At 42.4% G+C, this 21,623-nt stretch overlaps 1 protein-coding gene and 1 long non-coding RNA gene across 6 annotated transcripts in view; one reads left to right on the top strand and one right to left on the bottom strand.

Moving 5' to 3' along the window:
- Nucleotides 1–21,623, top strand: part of POPDC3 (popeye domain containing 3) — a 99,755-nt gene that overhangs the window by 45,153 nt on the left and 32,979 nt on the right. For all 4 annotated transcript variants that reach the window (XM_068231235.1, XM_068231237.1, XM_068231233.1 and 1 more), the window contains one exon: nucleotides 18,832–19,626. In XM_068231235.1, the coding sequence (XP_068087336.1) occupies nucleotides 19,136–19,626 (491 nt within the window). In that variant the 5' untranslated portion in view covers nucleotides 18,832–19,135. The remainder of the gene's footprint in view (nucleotides 1–18,831; nucleotides 19,627–21,623) is intronic.
- The window catches only part of LOC137503768 (uncharacterized), a 67,916-nt gene continuing 53,898 nt past the window's right edge, over nucleotides 7,606–21,623 (bottom strand). For both annotated transcript variants that reach the window (XR_011019326.1, XR_011019325.1), the window contains exons 3-4: nucleotides 7,831–8,046; nucleotides 7,606–7,722 (exon numbers count right to left, since the gene is read on the bottom strand). This is a non-coding gene — a long non-coding RNA (uncharacterized lncRNA). The remainder of the gene's footprint in view (nucleotides 7,723–7,830; nucleotides 8,047–21,623) is intronic.

The raw sequence follows: 21,623 nt of genomic DNA, 5'->3' as shown, positions 1-21,623 counted from the left end.
TGTAATGCAATAAGTGCTATTGTTTTTTTATGCTGGGCCTTGTATATACAATTCAGTGGCTCTGAAGATAAAAGCAGACATCAGGCTAGTTGTGCTGTGCAGACACTCAGCTCTCATCCAGCTTTACAACCACTTCAGCTCCCGGACATTAAAACAGTATTGTAGTCATTTACAATGAAGCGGGACTCACTAATGTGTTTAGTTTATCTCAGTGGTTACAGTAATGTGCACCACAGTTGCAGATTTTTTTCCCATGGCTCTCTTCAACCTATCTCTTCTATGGCTTTTCCTGCCCCCTGAAACTAATGCCGTATTTGTCCTGCCATTATCAGCTGCTTATCCACCTCCTGTGAGGAGAACTGCTAAAGTACCATGGCAGCACATATACCTACCAGATGTATTATTATTTATATAGCGCTGTACAGAGTATATTGTCTTGTCACGTAACTGTCCCTTGGAGGGGCTCACAATCTAATCCCTGCTATAGTCATATGTCTATGTATGTATGGTGTAGTTTATGTATGTAGTCTAAGGTCAATTTAGGGAGAAGCCAATTAACTTATCTTTAAGTTTTTGGGATGTCGGAGGAAACCAGAGTGCCCAGAGAAAACCCACACAAACACGGGGAGGCCACACAAACTCCATGCAGATAGTACCCTGGCTGGAATTCGAACCAGGGACCCAGTGCTGCAAGGCGAGAGAGCTAACCATTACGCCACCGTACTGGTCATGGTGAAAGTGCACTCTTGCAGGACAAGATTGCTGATTGATAAAGGGCATCACCATGGCATCTTCAGATTTTTGGAGTTGCTGGTGACAATATTGCATGTACAGGGAGTGCAGAATTATTAGGCAAGTTGTATTTTTGAGGAATAATTTTATTATTGAACAACAACCATGTTCTCAATGAACCCAAAAAACTCATTAATATCAAAGCTGAATATTTTTGAAAGTAGCTTTTAGTTTGTTTTTAGTTTTAGCTATTTTAAGGGGAAATCTGTGTGTTCAGGTGACTATTACTGTGCATAATTATTAGGCAACTTAACAAAAAACAAATATATACCCATTTCAATTATTTATTTTTACCAGTGAAACCAATATAACATCTCAACATTCAAAAATATACATTTCTGTCATTCAAAAACAAAACAAAAACAAATCAGTGACCAATATAGCCACCTTTCTTTGCAAGGACACTCAAAAGCCTGCCATCCCTGGATTCTGTCAGTGTTTTGATCTGTTCACCATCAACATTGCGTGCAGCAGCAACCACAGCCTCCCAGACACTGTTCAGAGAGGTGTACTGTTTTCCCTCCTTGTAAATCTTACATTTTATGATGGACCACAGGTTCTTAATGGGGTTCAGATCAGGTGAACAAGGAGGCCATGTCATTAGTTCTTCTTTTACACCCTTTCTTGCCAGCCACGCTGTGGAGTACTTGGACGCGTGTGATGGAGCATTGTCCTGCATGAAAATCATGTTTTTCTTGAAGGATGCAGACTTCTTCCTGTACCACTGCTTGAAGAAGGTGTCTTCCAGAAACTGGCAGTAGGACTGGGAGTTGAGCTTGACTCCACCCTCAACCCAAAAAGGCCCCACAAGCTCATCTTTGATGATACCAGCCCAAACCAGTACTCCACCTCCACCTTGCTGGCGTCTGAGTCGGACTGGAGCTCTCTGCCCTTTACCAATCCAGCCACGGGCCCATCCATCTGGCCCATCAAGACTCACTCTCATTTCATCAGTCCATAAAACCTTAGAAAATATATCTTGAGATATTTCTTGGCCCAGTCTTGATGTTTCAGCTTGTGTGTCTTGTTCAGTGGTGGTCGTCTTTCAGCCTTTCTTACCTTGGCCATGTCTCTGAGTATTGCACACCTTGTGCTTTTGGGCACTCCAGTGATGTTGCAGCTCTGAAATATGGCCAAACTGGTGGCAAGTGGCATCTTGGCAGCTGCACGCTTGACTTTTCTCAGTTCATGGGCAGTTATTTTGCGCCTTGCTTTTTCCACACCCTTCTTGCGAACCTGTTGACTTCTTTGAATGAAACGCTTGATTGTTCGATGATCACGCTTCAGAAGCTTTGCAATTTTAAGAGTGCTGCATCCCTCTACAAGATATCTCACTATTTTTGACTTTTCTGAGCCTGTCAAGTCCTTCTTTTGACCCATTTTGCCAAAGGAAAGGAAGTTGCCTAATAATTATGCACACCTGATATAGGTTGTTGATGTCATTAGACCACACCCTTTCTCATTACAGAGATGCACATCACCTAATATGCTTAATTGGTAGTAGGCTTTCGAGCCTATACAGCTTGGAGTAAGACAACATGCATAAAGAGGATGATGTGGTCAAAATACTCATTTGCCTAATAATTCTGCACTCCCTGTATGAGACAGTGTCTCTGGGCTTGTTTTAAAAGAAAATCAGTGGATAAATAAATAGCACATATGGCTGTGTCAGCTATACACACAGGAAGTATTTAAATCAAATACCTTCTGTCACCAAAATTCCAGTTTAAAATTATTAAAGGAAAGCTAAAGCATTTGCTTTTATTTTTACCCATTCATTAAAGGAAACAAGTATCCAGCTAAATTGGTGACTACATGCATGTGTGTGCAGACCTTTTCCGCTCCTCCTGTTTGCCACTGCTCCCCTCCGTCTGTATAAAAAAGAATATGTAAATTTGGGCAAGTCGCTCACTACCACACATGTACATGCACGCTTTGTTACGCCTCAAAGCCACCCATGCGCACATTGCTCTCGGTCTCGGCTACGGGACTGTGGTCAAGGAGACGTGCCGCCAGGCATATGCAGTTGTGTGCAATTGTGTGCATGTAGCCACCATTTTAGCTGGACACTTCACATCTGGTACCCTTTAAGTAATATGCCTGAAACAGGCTTATTATAAAAAATATGACATATTATTAGTATTTCATATTTACTTCCTGGAGCCAGTAGGTAGTTTGCCCCAGTATGCCCCCAGTGTAGGTAGTAAACCCAGTATGCCCCCAGTGTAGGTAGTATGCCCTCAGTGTAGGTAGTTTGCCCCAGTATGCCCCCAGTGTAGGTAGTTTGCCCCCAGTGTAGGTAGTATGCCCCCAGTGTAGGTAGTTTGCCCCAGTATGCCCCCAGTGTAGGTAGTATGCCCCCAGTGTAGGTAGTTTGCCCCCAGTGTAGGTAGTATGCCCCCAGTGTAGGTAGTATGCCCCCAGTGTAGGTAGTTTGCCCCCAGTGTAGGTAGTATGCCCCCAGTGTAGGTAGTTTTCCCCCAGTGTAGGTAGTTTTCCCCCAGTGTAGGTAGTTTGCCACCAGTGTAGGTAGTTTGCCACCAGTGTAGGTAGTTTGCCACCAGTGTATGTAGTCTGCCACCACTGTAGGTAGTTTGCCACCACTGTAGGTAGTTTGCCACCACTGTAGGTAGTTTGCCACCACTGTAGGTAGTTTGCCCCCAGTGTAGGTAGTTTACCCCAGGCAACCCCCCCCTTTATGTGGCAGCGGGCCGGGCAGAGACTGACTCACCTGACATCCAGCTCCAGCGCCGACGTCACTCTTCTCTCCTCGCCTCCGCTCCATCTGTAGTTAGAGCAGGCTACAAGAAAATGGCCGCCGTCAAGGAGACGTGCCACCAGGCATGTGCAGTTGCGTGCATGTAGCCACCATTTTAGCTGGACACTTCGCATCTGGTACCCTCTAAGTAATATGCCTGAAACAGGCTTATTATAATAAATATGACATATTATTAGTATTTCATATTTACTTCCTGGAGCCAGTAGGTAATACTGGAGGGACACATCAGCCCCCTATCCACCAGCCAAGTAAATGAGTTACAGGGGGTGCATTCAGACACACAGGTCATATTAGAGAGTCATATTAGCTACTAAGCTTTATAAGCTAATTTTGTAAACATTCCATATAAAGAAACACAATTGGCTGATAACCATTGTAGTTTGCTCCATCTTTCAGGAGATGTGATGGATTTTTCAGTAACAGCTCTTTTGTAGCCTGTGCAGCCCATCTTCATATTAGGCATTTCTTTTGTTAGAGCATTTATAATAATAATTTCCAAGCCGGCTGCTGTGTGTATATGTGTCCTTCCTGCCAACATGCCCCCTCCTGCCTGCCTTTTCTGATTGGCCACAGCACTGTCTGTCTACCTCATACATGCCGCCTCCTCCTGCCATGCCTTACTCTGATTGGCCACGGCACTGTGTCTGTCTGCCCCGCACACGCCCCCTCCTGCCCTGCTGCAATTGGCCGTGGTGCTGATTGGATGTCACCGGCATGGTGGGATGGCTTATGCAGTGGGATGTCATGTTTTATGATGTCCATATAGATTTTGTGAACTCTTCAGCCATCAGCTAGTATTAAATAATAGTCATAAATGTATATCTTGCACTTTTTTTTTATAAGAAACATTTGGCACAATGGGCAGAATGAGTAAAAATATTACAGAGACATGGGGCATTTTTTTTTTTGTAAAATATTTATTACTTAATTTGTTTTTTTTTCTTCCAAGACATGTACAGTCTTGAATCAAGTCCTAACCCTAGCAATGTTTTAGCCGAGCCATGCATTTTTACAGGGATTGTGTAAAAATGTTATATATATTGTGGCAGTGATTGGTGAACAGAAATTGGTCTAGGACCTTATGCTAACCATAGATGATATAATATGACTAAATCTTTGAGCAGTTAATAATATTATTACTATTATTATTTAGTATTTATAGTGCCAACATCTTCCGCAGCGCTGTTTGGGATATATTGTCTTGTCACTAACTGTCCATCAGACCTCTTTCACAATACAATGCGATTCCAATTTGTTATACGATCAAATTTTTGATTCCGATTAAAAAATGTAGCAGCATGCAGTACTTTTTGTTAATCGGAATCAAAAATCTGATTGTATAAAAAAAATCAAAATCGCATGTATTGTGCAAGAGGCCTCAGAGGGGCTCACAATCTAATCCCTACCATATTCATACTGTATGTCTATGTATGTATGCATGTATGTATGTATGTATGTATGTATTGTGTGTATTGTAGTCTAGGGCCAATTTTAGAGGGAAGCCAACTAACTTATCTGTATGTTTTTGGGATGCGGGAGAAAATCGTATAAAATACCAACACTATAAATAAATGTAAAGCTTTATCAAAGTGACTATCATTTGAATAGATCATGGGGACCTTAATTATATATAGATTTTTATAAGGTACCACAATGATTATACTCCATCTATTAATATATTAATACTGTAATCACTGCGGTTAACATTGCCCATACTTTTTCAGTAAAATGCCTTATGTTTTTAAAAGTAGAACTGATTATCACAAATGGGTAGAAACGCTTGATCTGCTGTCTACAGAGCTAATTACTGTACATTCAAGCAGCCATTTGTAGATGTACAAGTAAAATTACCTGCAGCACCTGACACACTATTCTCTTCAACGTTTACACACGGGATCGGTTGTGCTATTGTGTTCCTTCTTTTTTTGTTTTTCTGTGTAAGGTGAATTAGCTCACTCAGGGAATAAATATTTGAAGGGTGGATGTGGAAGCCGCGGCACATTATCTGTGACCACAACTTCCTTGACACCTCCCTGTGTACGGCATTATTGTGGAGGGTGATGCTCTGCAACTGTTTGTAAGCCTATTTTGTCTATCTGGCTTTCTCTGTTCTCTCTGTCAGAGTGCAGTGGCATACAACAACAAAAGAGCACTGTGCAATAGATACCCATTACCTCTGGCTTGGAGATCATTACTTATTAATATTACTTTTATGATCTTAAAATAGACTTCTCTTTACTTGGAAGTGGAGTCTATCTCCTGTCTGAACTTTGTTCAATTCACAAAGGGTTATGAATCGACTGGATATCTACCTAAGACAGATGCAAGCTATTAGCTGGCCTTGTAGTTTAATTTACTGAAAAAGGTAACATTTATCCTGAACCTTTTTTGGAAGATCTTCAAATAACCAAACATAAATTATACAGTATATAAACGTTTGTAGCTGCTGAACAAATGAGTTATTGTATTATATTCAAGTGTGGCAATTACACATGCAATACGTCATCGGGCTGGTTTTAGAAAATGTGGTCAGAAACACAGATTTTCACTGTAATGAATGCGTTACTACAATGGCAATTTTCCTTGTCACTGAAAAGAGTACTTTCTTTCATTTTCTCCTCCAATTTCTTTTAGGTTGTAAGATAAAACAGTATTTTATTTCATTGACCATATCTTGATTGCAGAATGCCTTATTTTTCATGGTTTCTGAGAAATAACCTTTCTCATTGCACATAATAAGATGATTGTAGCCATATAAGTGCACCTGTAACACAAAAAGGTCAGTACTGCATATGATGCTCTTTATTTCCACCAAAAGTAATTTTATGAAGGATTAGGGTTTGGAAGTGATTCCCTTAACATACTGGCTCAGCTTCCAAACTGAACTCTTTTTGAATGTAAGGATGTCAACAGGCGGAGTGAAAAAATACCTGAGAGCCTGCTAAGTAAAGGATTGCATGGGCGGAGGTAAAACCATAAAAACAACATATAGCTGTGAGTCCCCGTTCTGTCACAATGGCCTCGATTCATCAACACTTAGCAAATTTGTTAACAACAGTTTGGTAAAATACCGAATTTGTTAACTTCATTTCAGGATTCATCAAAGTTATCTACAGCTGTTAGCGAACATTCGGTAACGATTCGGTAATGATTCGCTAAAACGGAATAAAGTGCAATTCATGAAAAAGAAAGTGGGCGTGGTTTAGCGTTACATTTAGGATTAGTTATCTCCTTCACTGCTCTGTCGTTATTCCTGTCAGATCATTGCTGACAGAGAAGATGGAGCCATTTGAAGTGGTTATGCATCAGCTGAGAGTGATTCAAAGGCGCAGACGGGCAAGAATAAGGTCTGCAACCTATAAATTTGTAAGAGAATAGATTTATTTGCTATAACACGACATCTGCATTTCTCTTGAATCATCTTGTAAGAGAACACAGGCAGTGTCAGGGTTAACTAATTTGCTAGCTGCACTATAATTTTTTAGAAAAGGCTCCTATCAAATTGTGGGATTGTCCCAACCACTTTCAGAATCCTGGTCCAGGTGTAAAGCCCTATTCAGAATGTTGCTACGTAGTGCTCAAAGGACTGCCTTTTACCCACAATTCCATGGGAATCTTATGGCCTTGTGTTAAAGTACCACTGTAAAATGGAAATATCGACACGTTACCGAATGGTTACCGAATTGTTATCGAATTCACACCGAATGAGGAAAAACCTTGATGAATACAACTAGAAATCGCTAAACTTCGAATTCGGTAATTTAACAAACTGGAAAAAGTTATCTCAAAGACAATGATGAATCGAGGCCAATGTCCGGCTGCAGATCTAGTGTGAACTGAGCCTAAGGGCCTGTTTCCAGGCATTTGGAAGCGGAATTGCAGGCTATTTATTCTAAATCATGTGTGGGGGGAAAATGCAACCTATTATAGTGCTTTGCACACACTGCATCCGACTCCCCAATGCTGCGCTTGGGCAGTAAACCAGCAAAGCTGTAGAGGTGTGTATGGAGCAATACATTTTATTTTCTACTTCGTGCGGACTCTGGAACCGTTGAGACAAACAGAGGAACACTCTCGAGTTCTTTTTCAATTCATTGTTTTCTCTTAGGAAATAATTTTTCATCTTCTGTTCACAGTAACTTTCCAGCACTCTGCAATTGAAAAAGTACTATTAAAACATTTCTATGAGTATTTTCTTGCTTGCTTGCTAGTGACTTTAAAGTGAATCTAAAGCCAAAAAAATTTCCAGTTTAACTTACCTTGGGCTTCTACTGGCCTCCTACAGCCGCCCTGTGCCCACGGTGGTACAAACCAATCCTCCAGTCCCCCACAATGACTCAGTTTCGTTCCCTGACTACTCAGCCAGTCAATGGCCACTGCACCAGCGTGTGTCCTCGATCACTCTCCCGTCGACGGGAGCATCCTATGCATACGCAGTACGTGATTTTCTTATTTACAAGGTGTAAAAATATCACCTAGGAGAAAACGTAGGAGAAAAAGTTAATTGAATAAGGGCCTGAGTTATCTTTTGCTCCAAACTACATACTGTTGCCAGGGTTAAACGGAAGATTCCATAAAAGCTAATGGTGTATAGCTAGGTACATCCATGCAATCACTGTAACCTGCACAGATAGGGAAATTGATCCCTCAGCAACAGTTCCAGGGGCCTGATGCTGCAAAGATGTGTTCCATCAGTATAAAGGGTGTGGAGGGACAATGAGTGGCTAGAGATGGAGCAGTAAGGAGGGAGAAACATGGTGTCTGGTGTCATTGGGTCAAGATGATGTGACAGACTGGAGCTCTTGCCCACGCATTGGGGAGGGTCAGAGACTGCCATGCACACAAGATTTTCACAAGAAGTGGTCTTTAGTATCCGCCTCAGCAGAGTTATCTAGTGTGTGTACGAATCTTAAGTGATACACTGTGGCACCAAAGTGGAGTAACCTTTCAAGTCGAGACAGCTATTTTCTGTGCAGCCCTGTGCCGATTATTTGGGTGCTGCCAAAGGCTCCCTGCACACTGCAAATCCGTTTTCCGATTCCGTTTCCGATTCCGTTTCCGATTTTCCTTGAATACATTCAACAGAAAAACGGATCAAAAAACGCAGCATGCAGTTAAGATTAAAAATCTGAATCGGAATCGGATGTAAAAACAGATTAAAAAGCGGAATCGGAATCTGAAATGCATGCAGTGTGCAAGAGGCCTAAGGCTGTATTGTGAAAATGTGAATTAGGCCCAGTGCACACCGAGCGGTTTTTGGAGCGATCCGCCGGCCGCATCCGCCTATAAAAACGCTTGTCTAATGTATTGCAATGGGATGGTGCACACCGGCGGTTTGCGGTTTTTGCCAAGCCGCAAACGCGCCTCCTGCTGCGCGTTTGCGGATTTCAGAAACGTTTCGTCCTCAATATAAAGTATAGGAAAAACGCAAACCGCTCTGAAAAACGCTACTTCAGAGCGGTTTGCCAGGCATTTTTGTTACAGTAGCTGTTCAGTAACAGCTTTTACTGTAACAATATGTGTAATCTGCTACACAAAAACGCACCCAAAACCGCTAGGTATGTTTAGAAAACCTCTCTAAACATACCTAGAATCGCTCTGAAATCAGCTCCCAAAACCGCTAGCGTATTGCGGATCTGCTAGCGGTTTTGGTGTGCACTGGGCCTTACAGCTATAGCGGCGCTCAGTGACTAGTTTGTGTGCCGGCAAAAGCCAGACCACAAATTAGCAAAATAAAAGGTAATTTTGGCCGGCAACAATAGAGCCCAAGTTACACGTGTTCTCCCCCCCCTTCGGAGTGGGAATAGTATTTAATGTCAAGATGGAGTTTTGATGCAGCAGAGTAAGACGTATTTGGGCTTCACCCTGCATCGAAATTTGCCAGCGGCTATTTTGATTGTGCGCCTTTAAGCATGCATAACCACTACACTCCACAGGCCGTTTTACCCTTCCCGGTGAGAGATATTTTCACCTTTCAGTGCTCCACCTTTTCACTAGGCCAGAACGTTGTCACTGCTTATCACACCTAAATGATCTATATCTTGTTCTTTGACACAAATTAGGCTTTTTTGGGGTGATACTTGTTTTCAGTAATAACTTACCAACAAGGAATTAACATCCCCTAACATAAACAATGCTACTGCAGATAAAACCCACACAATCTAATTGCCCATTTCATTCCATTTGTCCTGGCTATCACATTTATGTTCTGTTCCTAGTACAATATATGGCGACAATATATTATTTAGAAATAAAGATGTATATTTTTCTGTGTTGTTTTTTGTTTTCTCACTGTACTCTGTCAATAATGCCCTTATTTGCAAAAACAACATCATGACATATTAAAAAGGTAACTATTTGTCTTTTTTTTTCTTTTTTAATGCTGTCACTTTGGCTTTTTTTTTTTATTTACAAGTGTTTTCTTTTGGTAACTATGGAGAAGGGGCAGACCGGGTTAATAACTATATGTAGGGTGTATTTTGTAATGTATTTTTATTTTAATTTTACTTTTTGTCTGCTAGATAGCGCTACACACAATCCTGGGTTCACAGGAAGTGTATGTGAAAGATGTAACTCTTTTTTACTTTCTTTTTAATGAATGAACATAGTTTCTAGATTAAGCCATGATAATTCATTCACAGGCACTTTGTTTGGCTCGGGGAACACATGTTCCCATTCACCAATCGCAGGTGATACCAGAGGCAAATAGGAGAATTACATTAAGATGTTCTGTTTGCAGCTAAGAGGGTCAAACAGGATAATTTTAATGTGTCCACTTTGTGGGAAGTGGATAGAATAACTTAAAACAAGTCCCCCCCAAGGCTGAGTGCTGGAGTTGCAGCCTGGCAGCATCCTGAACATGTGCGGTTCTGAGTTTTTCCAAACTGCGCATGCATAATACTGTCTTGGTTGCAGAGGCGGTGCACAGCTGTGAGGAACTCTATGATTGAAAGTACATGGAATAGACGGAGCATGCACCTGCTCCAACTTGGCTGAGTTGCAGCAGTGAAAGGGCACTATGGCAGAACCACGAAGGAGAGTTTAACCAAAAATGAATAGCTACAAAGTGTATCTGCCCTCAAAGTGTACCAGAGCTCTCTAAAACAAAAAGATTTCTACATACCTGGGGCTTCCTCCAGCCCCATCTGTTTGGATCACTTTCACGCTGCCGTCCTCCACTGCCTGCAGCTCCGGTACCATGTCCCCGCACTTCTGTCAGTTGGCTCCAGTCTACGCAGGAGAAGTGCGCCCTCTACGTATCTCTCCAACAGCTGCTGGAGAGATACGTAGAGGGCGCACTTCACTTACGTCAGACTGGCCATGACTGACGGAAGTGCGGGGACCTGGTACTGGAGCTGCAGGCAGCGGAGGACGGCTTTTAAAGAAGCACCAGGTATGAATAACTTTTAACATTTGGAGTCACCTCAGGTACACTTCAGAACTCCAACACTTTGAGGACTTACACAAAATAGAACCTCAGATGCAAGGCAAGAAAGAAACCATTTAGTAGTTTGTAGATTTCCAGCACATCAGCAGGAATATATGAGCAGCATTTTTATTTGTACTCTTATTATACTCATAGTGCCCGATCCAATTCACTTTTTCTCCTAAGTTTTCTCCTAGGACGTCATTTTTCATCTTCTGTTTAAAATAACTTTTGCACTCTGCAATTGAAAATGTGCTGCCAAAAGTATTCTGAGTATTTTCTTGCTTGTTGATGGCTTACAAGCATTCTATTTATCATATGAAAATATATCACCAATATAAAACTTAAAATGAACCTCCAGACTAAAAATCTACTCAGCAGCACTGAAAAGGCTTGGTGTTTCTTTAACAACAGTTTCACAGCATCAGAACTTTGTTTTTCTTACCCAAGCCTCATTTTTAGCTGTGCAGAAGAAAACTGCCTGGGCATTTTTCTTCTGATGCTGTGCCAAAGCATGATGGGATTTCTGATGTTGTTGTTCTCATTCTGCTGTTTTGGTGCAATTTTTTTATTTTTAAATTTTGAATTTGAGATTTGAAGCCTAGCGCATGTAGATGGGAGGGGTGATCAGGACACAGGACAATTGAAACTGTGTCTCATGTTCCCTGTCACCTCCTTTCAACCAAAAAGATGGCTGCCCCCATGAAAAATATGGCTGCACCCATGAAATCACAAACATTTGCCTGTTCTTTTAAAACAGGGTGGGTAAGAGATTATATTACCTATCTATTTTAGTTAAAGAGTAACTGTCAGGCTGCAAAAGCTAATTTAAACCTCTATTCTCCTGTGTTAAACAGTTTAGAAGGAAGCCAAAAAGGCAATACTGAAGTTAAAAATCTCTCTTACTTTTGATGTGTGCTGAACAGCAAGGCTGTTATTCCCAAGCTCTTAAAAGGACGAGAGGCCGCATAACCTACTGCAAAGCATTCTGAGGCTGCTTCTCCCCACCTTGGGTCCTCCCCTCGGCTGCTAGTGAGAAGTTACAGGCTCATGTTACAGCAGCTTGTAATGCAGTCCAGCTCAAAGCACTGAAAAATCACAGGGCAGAGTATACTGCATGACTCCGCTATTGTTCCTAGCCACATGGATAATTAATATTCACTGCACAGTAGTGTTGTCCATTAGGATCTTTTTTGTGAGTCGAATCATCAGGAAGCAGGGAGGACATGACAACACAATTGGCTTCATAGGAGACAGACAAACATGGAACCTGCCATGAGCTGTCAGGAGCATCATTCTCTGCAAATACTATATAAAGATTCTGTGAAATCCAAACGTGGACAGTGAAATGCATATGTAATGTAAATACAGCCAATATTTAGCTACTGACATGTGTTTTTTTTATCTGAGACCTTATACCTAACAGCTCCTCTTTAACATAACTAATGTAACTTAATGACAGTATGTTTGTTTAGGCTGAAGTTCCCCTTAAAGAGAAAAAGTGAAATGGATTGGGCCCGTAGTCTGCATTTCAATATGCAAGGCAAGTAAGAGCAGAGAAGTGACAGAAGTTCTCATATATATGCTGTAACAATAACCAAGTGACTCCCCTCTAGCAGACATGAAACAGCAAGAAGGATGTGCTGCTGAAAACTCATTATAGAACCACCCTGCAGATATAATAATGGCATCAGGACTGTGCGGAGAGGAGGCTAGTGTATTTGCAGTTTTCAATATACTATTTACATTTAAAGCAAACCTAACAAAAACAACAGTAATAGAATGATGAAAGCGTGCAAATCAAGAAGTGTCTTGTGCGGAAACAGTATGTCATACACTGATAGTTTCCAGAGATATTGGCTGCTGAAAGTCCAGTGAAAATAAAAGTGATAGTAAAGCAAGTTTAGCTCCAGTGCTTCCCTGTTGGATAGGTAATATTGTCATATCACAGTACAGATCAATGGGGGGAAGCTTTGGTTAACCTAAACAACAAAAGTTGAAATGTACATAATGGCCCATACTCACGGGCAACTTTTTGGCCTGTCGCCAGCACACGTGAGCGTGTGCGCGACAGGCCGGCGACAGCTCGTTGCCAGGTCCCTCCGCATACACACGGCGGAGGGACCTGGCAACTGATGCGGCGGAAGCTGTCGCTGTTGCGGCTCCCCCCCCCCCCCCCCCGGAAGCCCAATGTATTACTTATATTGTTGCTGTCGCTAGTCCGCGTACTCACGCGGACTAGCGACAGTTGCGGCGGCGACTGTCGACAGGCGATTGAGCGGTTCAATCGCCCGGCGACATCAGCGACGAGCGACAGTTCGGGGTGCGCACCCGTGTAACGCCGCATACTCACGGGCGACCTGTCGCTGCAACACGCGCGCCGCGTGTTGCGGCGACATTTGTAGCCCGTGAGTATGGGCCATAACTCTTTCACAGCCAGTATCTGTAGAGGTACTATTTTCTCATACAGTTGTCACTGCAGGTAAAATCTGTATAGGGGTGGTCAATGAGATGCAAGTCATTTTAAGTTGATGCAGCATTATGCAAATTTTGTATGCAAATTCATGCAGCTTAAAATTAACAAATCAAATCCTGCTGAGATAAAATTTAATTGGTTCATTTTGAAGCTGCATTGATTTCTACACAGAATTTGCATAATCCTGCATCACTTTAAAATTATTAGTCTTCTGGAGCAAGTATGCAATTCTGAAGCATTTAGAACTTGCTTGCATTTGTATCTATCCAGCTATTTTTCAAGTGTTCATGAGGTGGCATTAGACTTTTAGACATTAGAATCCTTCCTTCTAAGTGCCTAAACTGAACCCTCCCACTTAATACATAACCGTAATCCACCCTTTAAGTGCCTAAACGGAACCCCCACCCCTCAACTAATTCCTAACTCTAACCTGTAATTGCCTAAACTGAACCTTGTAACCCCACCGCTAGTTGTAGCCGATCGTCTACAACCATTAATTAATATGTAGTTGCCAATTGGCTACTCCCCGCATTGGGCGGCCAACTCACCACTTGGGTGCTTGATTACTGATGATCTGATCCGGTGTTCTTCTCCCATCAGAGTATGGTGAACTTACCTACCGCATAACCACTTTCTCATTGGCATACAGACTAACCAGCAAGCTCATGGTGACCCAGAACTCATTGGAGTGTGTAAGGGACTGCAATGGTCCTAAAAGCCCCCTTACTAAAATGTTAAGAAAAACAAAAGTTTGCTTTCTTAAAACAGAAAAAATTTGCGATAATTCAGGTTGGAGTGAGCTTGAGATGTCTCCCAGGGCATCACTGCTGAATATATGCAAATTAACCATTGTTACCCTTAGACGCTAAACACACCTCCAGAACTGCTGGAATGCAATGATGTGTCAGCTTGTTAATTTGTACAGAGCCATAATAATCCAACATGCATACATTGGCATAAACAGATATTACATAGAGTGATTGTGAGCTGTGAAACACTGGGAAAATGTCAGCATTACTGAAGCTTGAAAGCTAGCATTTTTAGAAGGCAGTTACTGGAAGTGGAGTTTAAATCATAAATGTCAAAACGGCATGGAGCCAGAGAGCAGTCAGAACACCTGCCAGGACCTGATTGTTGTGCTGATCCTTTCGCTCTAATAATGACCAGATCCAAGAAGGCAGGTCCTGACAGGTATTCCGACTGCTCTCTGACTACATGCTTTTTTTCAAAATTGTGATTTAAACCGCACTATAGCCAAAAGATCATGGCAGCCAGGCAACATTTAAAAAAAATAATAAATGCGTTAGCTTCCAGTTTCCTCTTTCTGCGGGTTTTCTTTAAATGCTAACTTCCGCAGCTCTCAAATGACTGGTGCACTTTAATCTCCTGAGCCATGTAATATGGATTGCCTATAATAACGTGTGCTGACTTGCAGCAAATCATTTTGCTCAAATTAGAAGGCAGGGAAAAATGATGCAGTATTGTTGAACTTGATTAGTTTGAATATATTACACTATTAATTAGAATATATCTTATTCAAGGCAGCAATTTCTTCTGTGATACGGCGACTGTCATTCCTCTTCCTCTCCTCTACTTTTGCATAGCAGAACACAATGTTCTTTTTGGAAGCTGGCAAATGGGGCTATAACTATAATGGTTTAAGAAAGTGCAGTGTGAAGAAACTTGTGAAGCTTTACGAGGTAGATTAGGGGATACACACGGGCACATAGAACTACAAGGGCACACTGTTTTTTTATAAACTTATTTGTGGCAGCCTGATGGAGTTAGATAGTACACTGCTTCAGAATAATAGTGGGTTGTGACTGCCCACCTGACACTGAAGTATGATCTTGTAGTTTACAAGGTGGGAGGAGGCGCCGCAAAAAGCAAAGGACAGGATGTATTTGGGATAAATTAAACAATCTTACCTCAATATGAATGTTGTTTTAACATGTTAAAACATATATTTATTGGACACCAAAAAGAGGAAGCGTTTCACTGGACTGCCCAGCTTCCTCGGGTCAACATAACAGTGTTTTTGAAAACAGCAGCATGAACTCAGAGTGCCAAGTCAAAGTTTGTAGCCTCTGTAAAACCTTTTCTTTATTTAGCTAATTAAAACTCAAACTCCATGGGAAAAAATAGTTTTCTTTTGGATACAGTGAAAAAGCTTTGCATCCTGTTTTTGGGTTTTTGCTATTGACAGAAACTCCATTACGAAGAAATTCCCTTACTTCCTATCTGGAAAGAAAGTTGGTAAATCTCTTCAACAGAGATAGTGTTGAGGAAAACTTGAAAAGGTTAGGAAGATGTAGATCCTCTGTCAAGCTTTTATTGCTGTTGTTCCCCCCTCCTTCCGTGTGACAACACAGGCCCAGGTAGCAGCAATTGGTGTCACAAAGACAGGAAGAGAACAGATTTCTACAATGCAGGAAGACAGATATTAGTAACAGCCTGACAGACAAACTTGCATCTTGGTACAATGACACTAGAGTACTTGGCAAAACAGCAAGTGAAAACTTAGTTCTTAAAAGTAATGGGTTGGGAGCAGATAAAATAGAAAATATCTCCACGGACAACAGTTTAGGATCCAATGCCCTACGGATGCATCTAAAGCGTCCAGACTAGCAACGCATTCTGTTGCTATCGAGGAGGAGGGAGAACTGCGCAAACACAGATTGTGTGAGTACGAGAACAGTGTGCTCAGTTGTTGGTTATGCATCAGACGTTGCTAAAAATAGATTAAGCATGCTAGATCTTTAGGCAACTTTGTAGGGCTGCCATACAGCCATACACATTATTTATTTATTGTATTTATAAAGCGCCAACATTTTACGCAGCGCTGGACATTAGTTTAGGTTACAGACAATATTTAGGGGTGACATACAGCAATACAGGAATGCAAGAAAAAACAGATCATGCAGCACAGTATGAGTACCAGGTAATGCTTAGTCAGTCACTGGATGGAGCATGGAGATTAGGCAAGTTAGGTTTACTCAAATGCATAGCATGGGTGCGCAGTAATGGAGGTGCATGATCAGGTAGGACACAGGCTTACAATCTAGAGGGAGAGGTAAGGACACGGAAGGTAGGGGACCAGAGTTCAGCTGTGGGTTTAGAGCACTTGTGAGGGGTAGTAAGCCAGAGTGAAAATGTGAGTTTTGAGGGCCTTCTTGAAGATGTTGAAGGGGGGGCTGCCCTAATGGGTGGAGGTAGGGAGTTCCATAGTGTTGGAGCAGCTCTTGAGAAGTCCTGGAGGCGTGCATGGGACTGAGTGATGCAGGGGGCGGTCAGGCGAAGTTCCTTGGAAGAGCGGAGTGAGCGGCTAGGTGTGTACCTCTGAGTAAGATCGGAAATGTAGGTTGGACAGGATTTGTGGACAGATTTTTAGGTCAGACACAGTATCTTGAATCTGATTCTGGACTGGATAGGAAGCCAGTGGAGGGATTTAAGGAGGGGAGCCACCATGGTGGAGCGATGGGAAGAGTGGATAATTCTTGCTCCCACATTCATGATGGACTGCAGTGGGCTCTATTCGGGTCATAGGGAGACCAGACAGAAGGGCATTGCAGTAGTCAAGGCGGGAAATTATGAGGGCATGGATGAGGAGTTTGGTGGTGGCAGAGGTCATGAAAGGGCGAATCTTACAGATGTTACGAAGTTGGAAGTTGCAGGACTTTGTGAAGTTTTGGATGTGGAGAGTGAAGGAGAGTGCGGAGTCCAGAGTGACACCCAGACAGCGGGCTTGAGAGTTAGGGCGATTGGTAGTGTGGTTAACAGTGACATGCACATCTGGGAGGTTCATGGATGGCCGGGGTGGGAAGATCATAAATTCTGTTTTGTCTAGATTTAGTTTCAGGAACCTAGCGGACATCCAGGAGGAGATGGCTGATAGGCAGGAGGAGACCTTGTCCATGGTAGTGGTGGATATGTCAGGGGTGTGGAGGTAGATCTGGGTGTCATCTGCATACAGATGATAGTTAAATCATGCTAGATACTCACCTGACACAGTCTTTATTGGCCACCCTGACTGAGTTTAATCTAGCGTGAGCATATAGCTTTTGGATATGAGCAGCAAGGTGAGATTGTGATGACGAGACAATTGGGTAAAAGAAACTCCATAATGGCAGGTCTAGTAAAATGTTTCCAGTTTGTAGTAGTCAGTATCTACCAACAGTAGTACAAGAAAGGGGCAGCTAGTGAACATCCACAGGGTCATGGTCACCCAGTTCTCTTTCATACATGTGGAGAGTAGAGATGGTATATTTACCATGGCATGGGTTCACCAGTAGGAAACCTCTATCACATAATGCATGGCATGACCTCTCACCTAATATTAGCTGGCCAGTAGAGAGAGTATGGATGACTGCATTTTCAAACCTACATTTCTGTTGAGTTACAGTAGCACAAATTGTTGAAAATCTTATTGCTGGCCATGGAATAACGGTGTTAGAATACAGAGTACATCATTGCTTGCTGCATGTACCCAACTATTTTCGAGTCAAAACCAGTCAAATCAAGCAAACTGGATAATGTTGATTCGACATGGTCAATTTGGTGCGCAGCGTTAACGCGTGCGATATTATGCCGAATGCAAAAGACCCCTGGCCGCTGTCCGCTAAAATGTAAATTTCCCTTTCCCCTGGTGCCTGTGAATTGTAGATTTTACCCGTCCAGCTGCAATGACTCCCAGTCTCCTCCGCTGTCTCCCTCGAGAGCCACAAGGCGCGTGTGGCATATGCACCACCATGTGGTGGCACTCGGCACTCTGGGGAGACATCGAAGGAGGGAGTCGGTGCAGCTGGACAGGTGAGGTTTACAATGCACTGGCAATGGGGAGGGAATAATTACATATGGGGTTGGCCAGGTTGGTGGAACCGGTGGCATCCCAAGGCTGATTCCTGAGAGATTTCATGCTGAATCAACCTGCAGTGTACAGGCAGGAATCGGCCTGTGGTGTATGGGCAGCCAACAGCCAGTAGTGCTTTTGAAATTTTGGAAGTTCATTAACACCATCTGGTTAACCCAGTATAAATTGATAACATTTCATTTGCCAGAAATGGTACTATAAAGCTGGTCACCTTGTTAGCTATCACTGACTGTTTATGGGGGCCTTAAATAACAGTGGACTTGAATTGCAGATGAGTTACACTGAACAACATTCATGCTTAGGCATTCTATGGTTATTTTAAGCATGCTATTTCACATAATTTGTCTGTGGATTCCATGCCAGCATAATGCCATGCTCATTAGTATTACTAATCACTCTGTGTGGGAAACAACAGTTGTTGAAAGCATGAAAATGTTTATGTATATTGTGAGACAACCAAATTCAAAACTGTTATTCTTTTCTTTTAGGCTGCAATGCTCTGTCTACTTGTATATTGTGGATCATTATAAGCGCAATACTGAGCAGAATGAGGACGCTATATAAAAGATATGAGCTGCTGCCATTCCTTCACTAATGGCTACAAATCCTGCTGAGATAGAGTATATTGTCTGGGTGACAAGAAATAACATGCCAAGCCACCAGACTACACTGGATGGAATATGAGAGAGTAGCATACAACCAAGCAGGAGAAATGGGAGGACAATGTACATGGCTGACGTGAGTGAAGGAACAATGCTGTCCTGATGTTGAAGCCATCTTGATGAAACGGCCATGGGCGAGAATGTGAGTTTTTGGGAAAGCCTTGTGACCAGACATCCGGTGTGCCAGGAGTGGAAGCAAGAGGCTGAAGGATCCATTTACCATCTGGCCAGTGTTTTGTTTGTGTTGGGATGTATGGGCGGAAGTGGCTTCTTCGGGCTACTCTATTTATACATCTTCTTTGCAGTGAGTTTTCTATGCACCTGTATATGGGCCTGGATGGATGTCTGTGCTGCTGATGTTTTCTCCTGGAACTTCATCCTTCTGGTGATCTGCATTGTGCAGATTATTCACCTTGCCTATCAGCTGAGGAGTGTCACCTTTGATAAAGAATTCCAGGATGTGTACAATGCAGTCTTTCAGCCCCTGGGGATCTCCCTGACCGTGTACCGGAAGATCATCTCGTACTGTAATGCAGAGGTGGTTACGCTGGAAAGAGAACATTGTTATGCAGTTCAAGGCAAAACACCCATCGATAAACTTTCTCTGCTTGTATCTGGAAGGTCAGTAATAAAGATTAATTAATCTATGTACACACCATGTACAGTGTGAATCCCATGTATTTCTGTATAGCAGAATAAACAGCAATGTCTTGTGGCCTGTAAGATTAATATATGCTTCAGATTAAGCCTCTTTAACCTTCCTGACATTCAGTTTATGCTGGATTTCTATGCAAAATGGATCCAATTCATTTTCATAACCTTTTTTCCAGTAACTTACCAAAATATGTCAAGCAAGGATCTAGTATACATTTTGAGTATAATAAAAGCTTGAAACACAAAATCAAATCAAAACTAAATTTCAAAATAACTCCTTAAAATCTCTGATCATTTACACTTCCAAGCTGTAAAAGGAAGCCATACATCTAGTGATGATGGGCAGATTCAACCAAGAGACAAATCTCTTTCTGATTGATTCTGATTAGAGAGAGAGATCTATCGGCTGCCCATACACTGCAGGCCAATTCCCGATTGATTTCAGCATGAAATGTCTAAGGAAGCGTCCGCATCCACCACATCTGCCGCTGCCCCCCAAGTATATTAATGTACCTTGTGTGCATTTATACATTACCTGTCCTGTGACGCCAACCTCATCTGTCTTCGAAATCCCCCGCAGGTTATTGTATTGAATAAAAAAAAAATCTTGCACCCAGATGTTTAGGGCACTGCGTGACCCTGGAGTCGATAGTCTCGGAACATGTCACTATCGGACATGGCTCCCCGCTTGTGTGATGCAGAGTGTGCATTGAAAGCGAAGTTCCAGCTTCCAATTAGGGTTGTTTCTAGGCTAAATTATCCAGGTATAAATGCCCCCTGTATAGGTAGCTAGGTGCTCCCAGTATAGGTAGCCAGGTATTGGTGCCCAAGTATAGGTTAGCCAGCTATAGGTGTACCCGGGATAGGTTAGCCAGCTATAGGTGCCCAAGTATAGGTTAGCCAGGTGAAAAGGAATAGCATATTCCAAATAGACATTTTAATTTTAGGCAGATGCTGGTGTGATAAAATCACTTTTTTCAGGAACTAGTAATAGAACTATCCTGTGTTTCTATATCAAGTGCATTTATTCAGTGCTGCCATTATGATGTGGTTTCACTCTAACGAATCCAGTGCTACAAATGATGTGGTCTCGCTCTCACCCACCCAATGCTAAATTATGACATGGTCTCACTCTCACCCACCCAATGCTACATTATGATGTGGTCTCACTCTAACTAGCCCTTAGATTTCTCTATATGCTGGTGTCTATCCATATCTGAAATATAACTTTGGCTGTAGCAAACCTGTCATTTACAGAACGACCTGTAGCACTGATATACTTCTGTATATCATTTTTCTAATAAAAATGGAAGTGCACTTCAGCACAGTTTTGTGCTGTCTCGAAGGGCAGGAAGACCGATGGATTTTCCCTACTGGAAGACAACTATTATAGCAAAAATCATAATAGTGATTCAAACACATCCCTACTCCAACCGTCTATTATTCTATATTAGCACCTCCTTCTATTTCCTGAAAGTTAAAACAACATAGAGATGAAAAGTAAAGCTACATACACATCTGACATTAATAGATCAATTGTATGTGATCAAGTCTGAAAATCAGATATGAGTAATGTGTTCATGGATATCACTTACATTCTGCTGTGCCTGGATAGTGTATTGGTTAAGGGCTCTGCCTCTGACACAGGAGACCAGGTTTAAAATTGTGGCTCTTCCTGCAGGGCCAGATTTGTACTCTTTACCGCCCAAGGCCACTTTTACCAGCCGCCCCCCTTCAGTATAGGTAGCCAGATGACCCCTCCCCTTCCCTCTAGTATAGGTAGCCAGATGACCCCCCCCCCCCCCCCTTCCCCTCCAGTATAGGTAGCCAGATGACTCCCTTAATCCTTCCTTCCCCCCACCTCCCCTCCAGTATACAGTAGGTAGTTAGCTCAGCTTCACACCACAGCAGCCATTAGTGTCACTCATTTCTCCACTCCTCTCCAGTGCAGAAGCTTCCTTTCC

The sequence above is a fragment of the Hyperolius riggenbachi genome, chromosome 4 (genome assembly GCF_040937935.1).
Source record: "Hyperolius riggenbachi isolate aHypRig1 chromosome 4, aHypRig1.pri, whole genome shotgun sequence".
Lineage (NCBI taxonomy): Eukaryota > Metazoa > Chordata > Amphibia > Anura > Hyperoliidae > Hyperolius > Hyperolius riggenbachi.
Note: the sequence above shows the minus strand (reverse complement) of the source record. Positions and strands in the feature narration are given on the sequence as shown.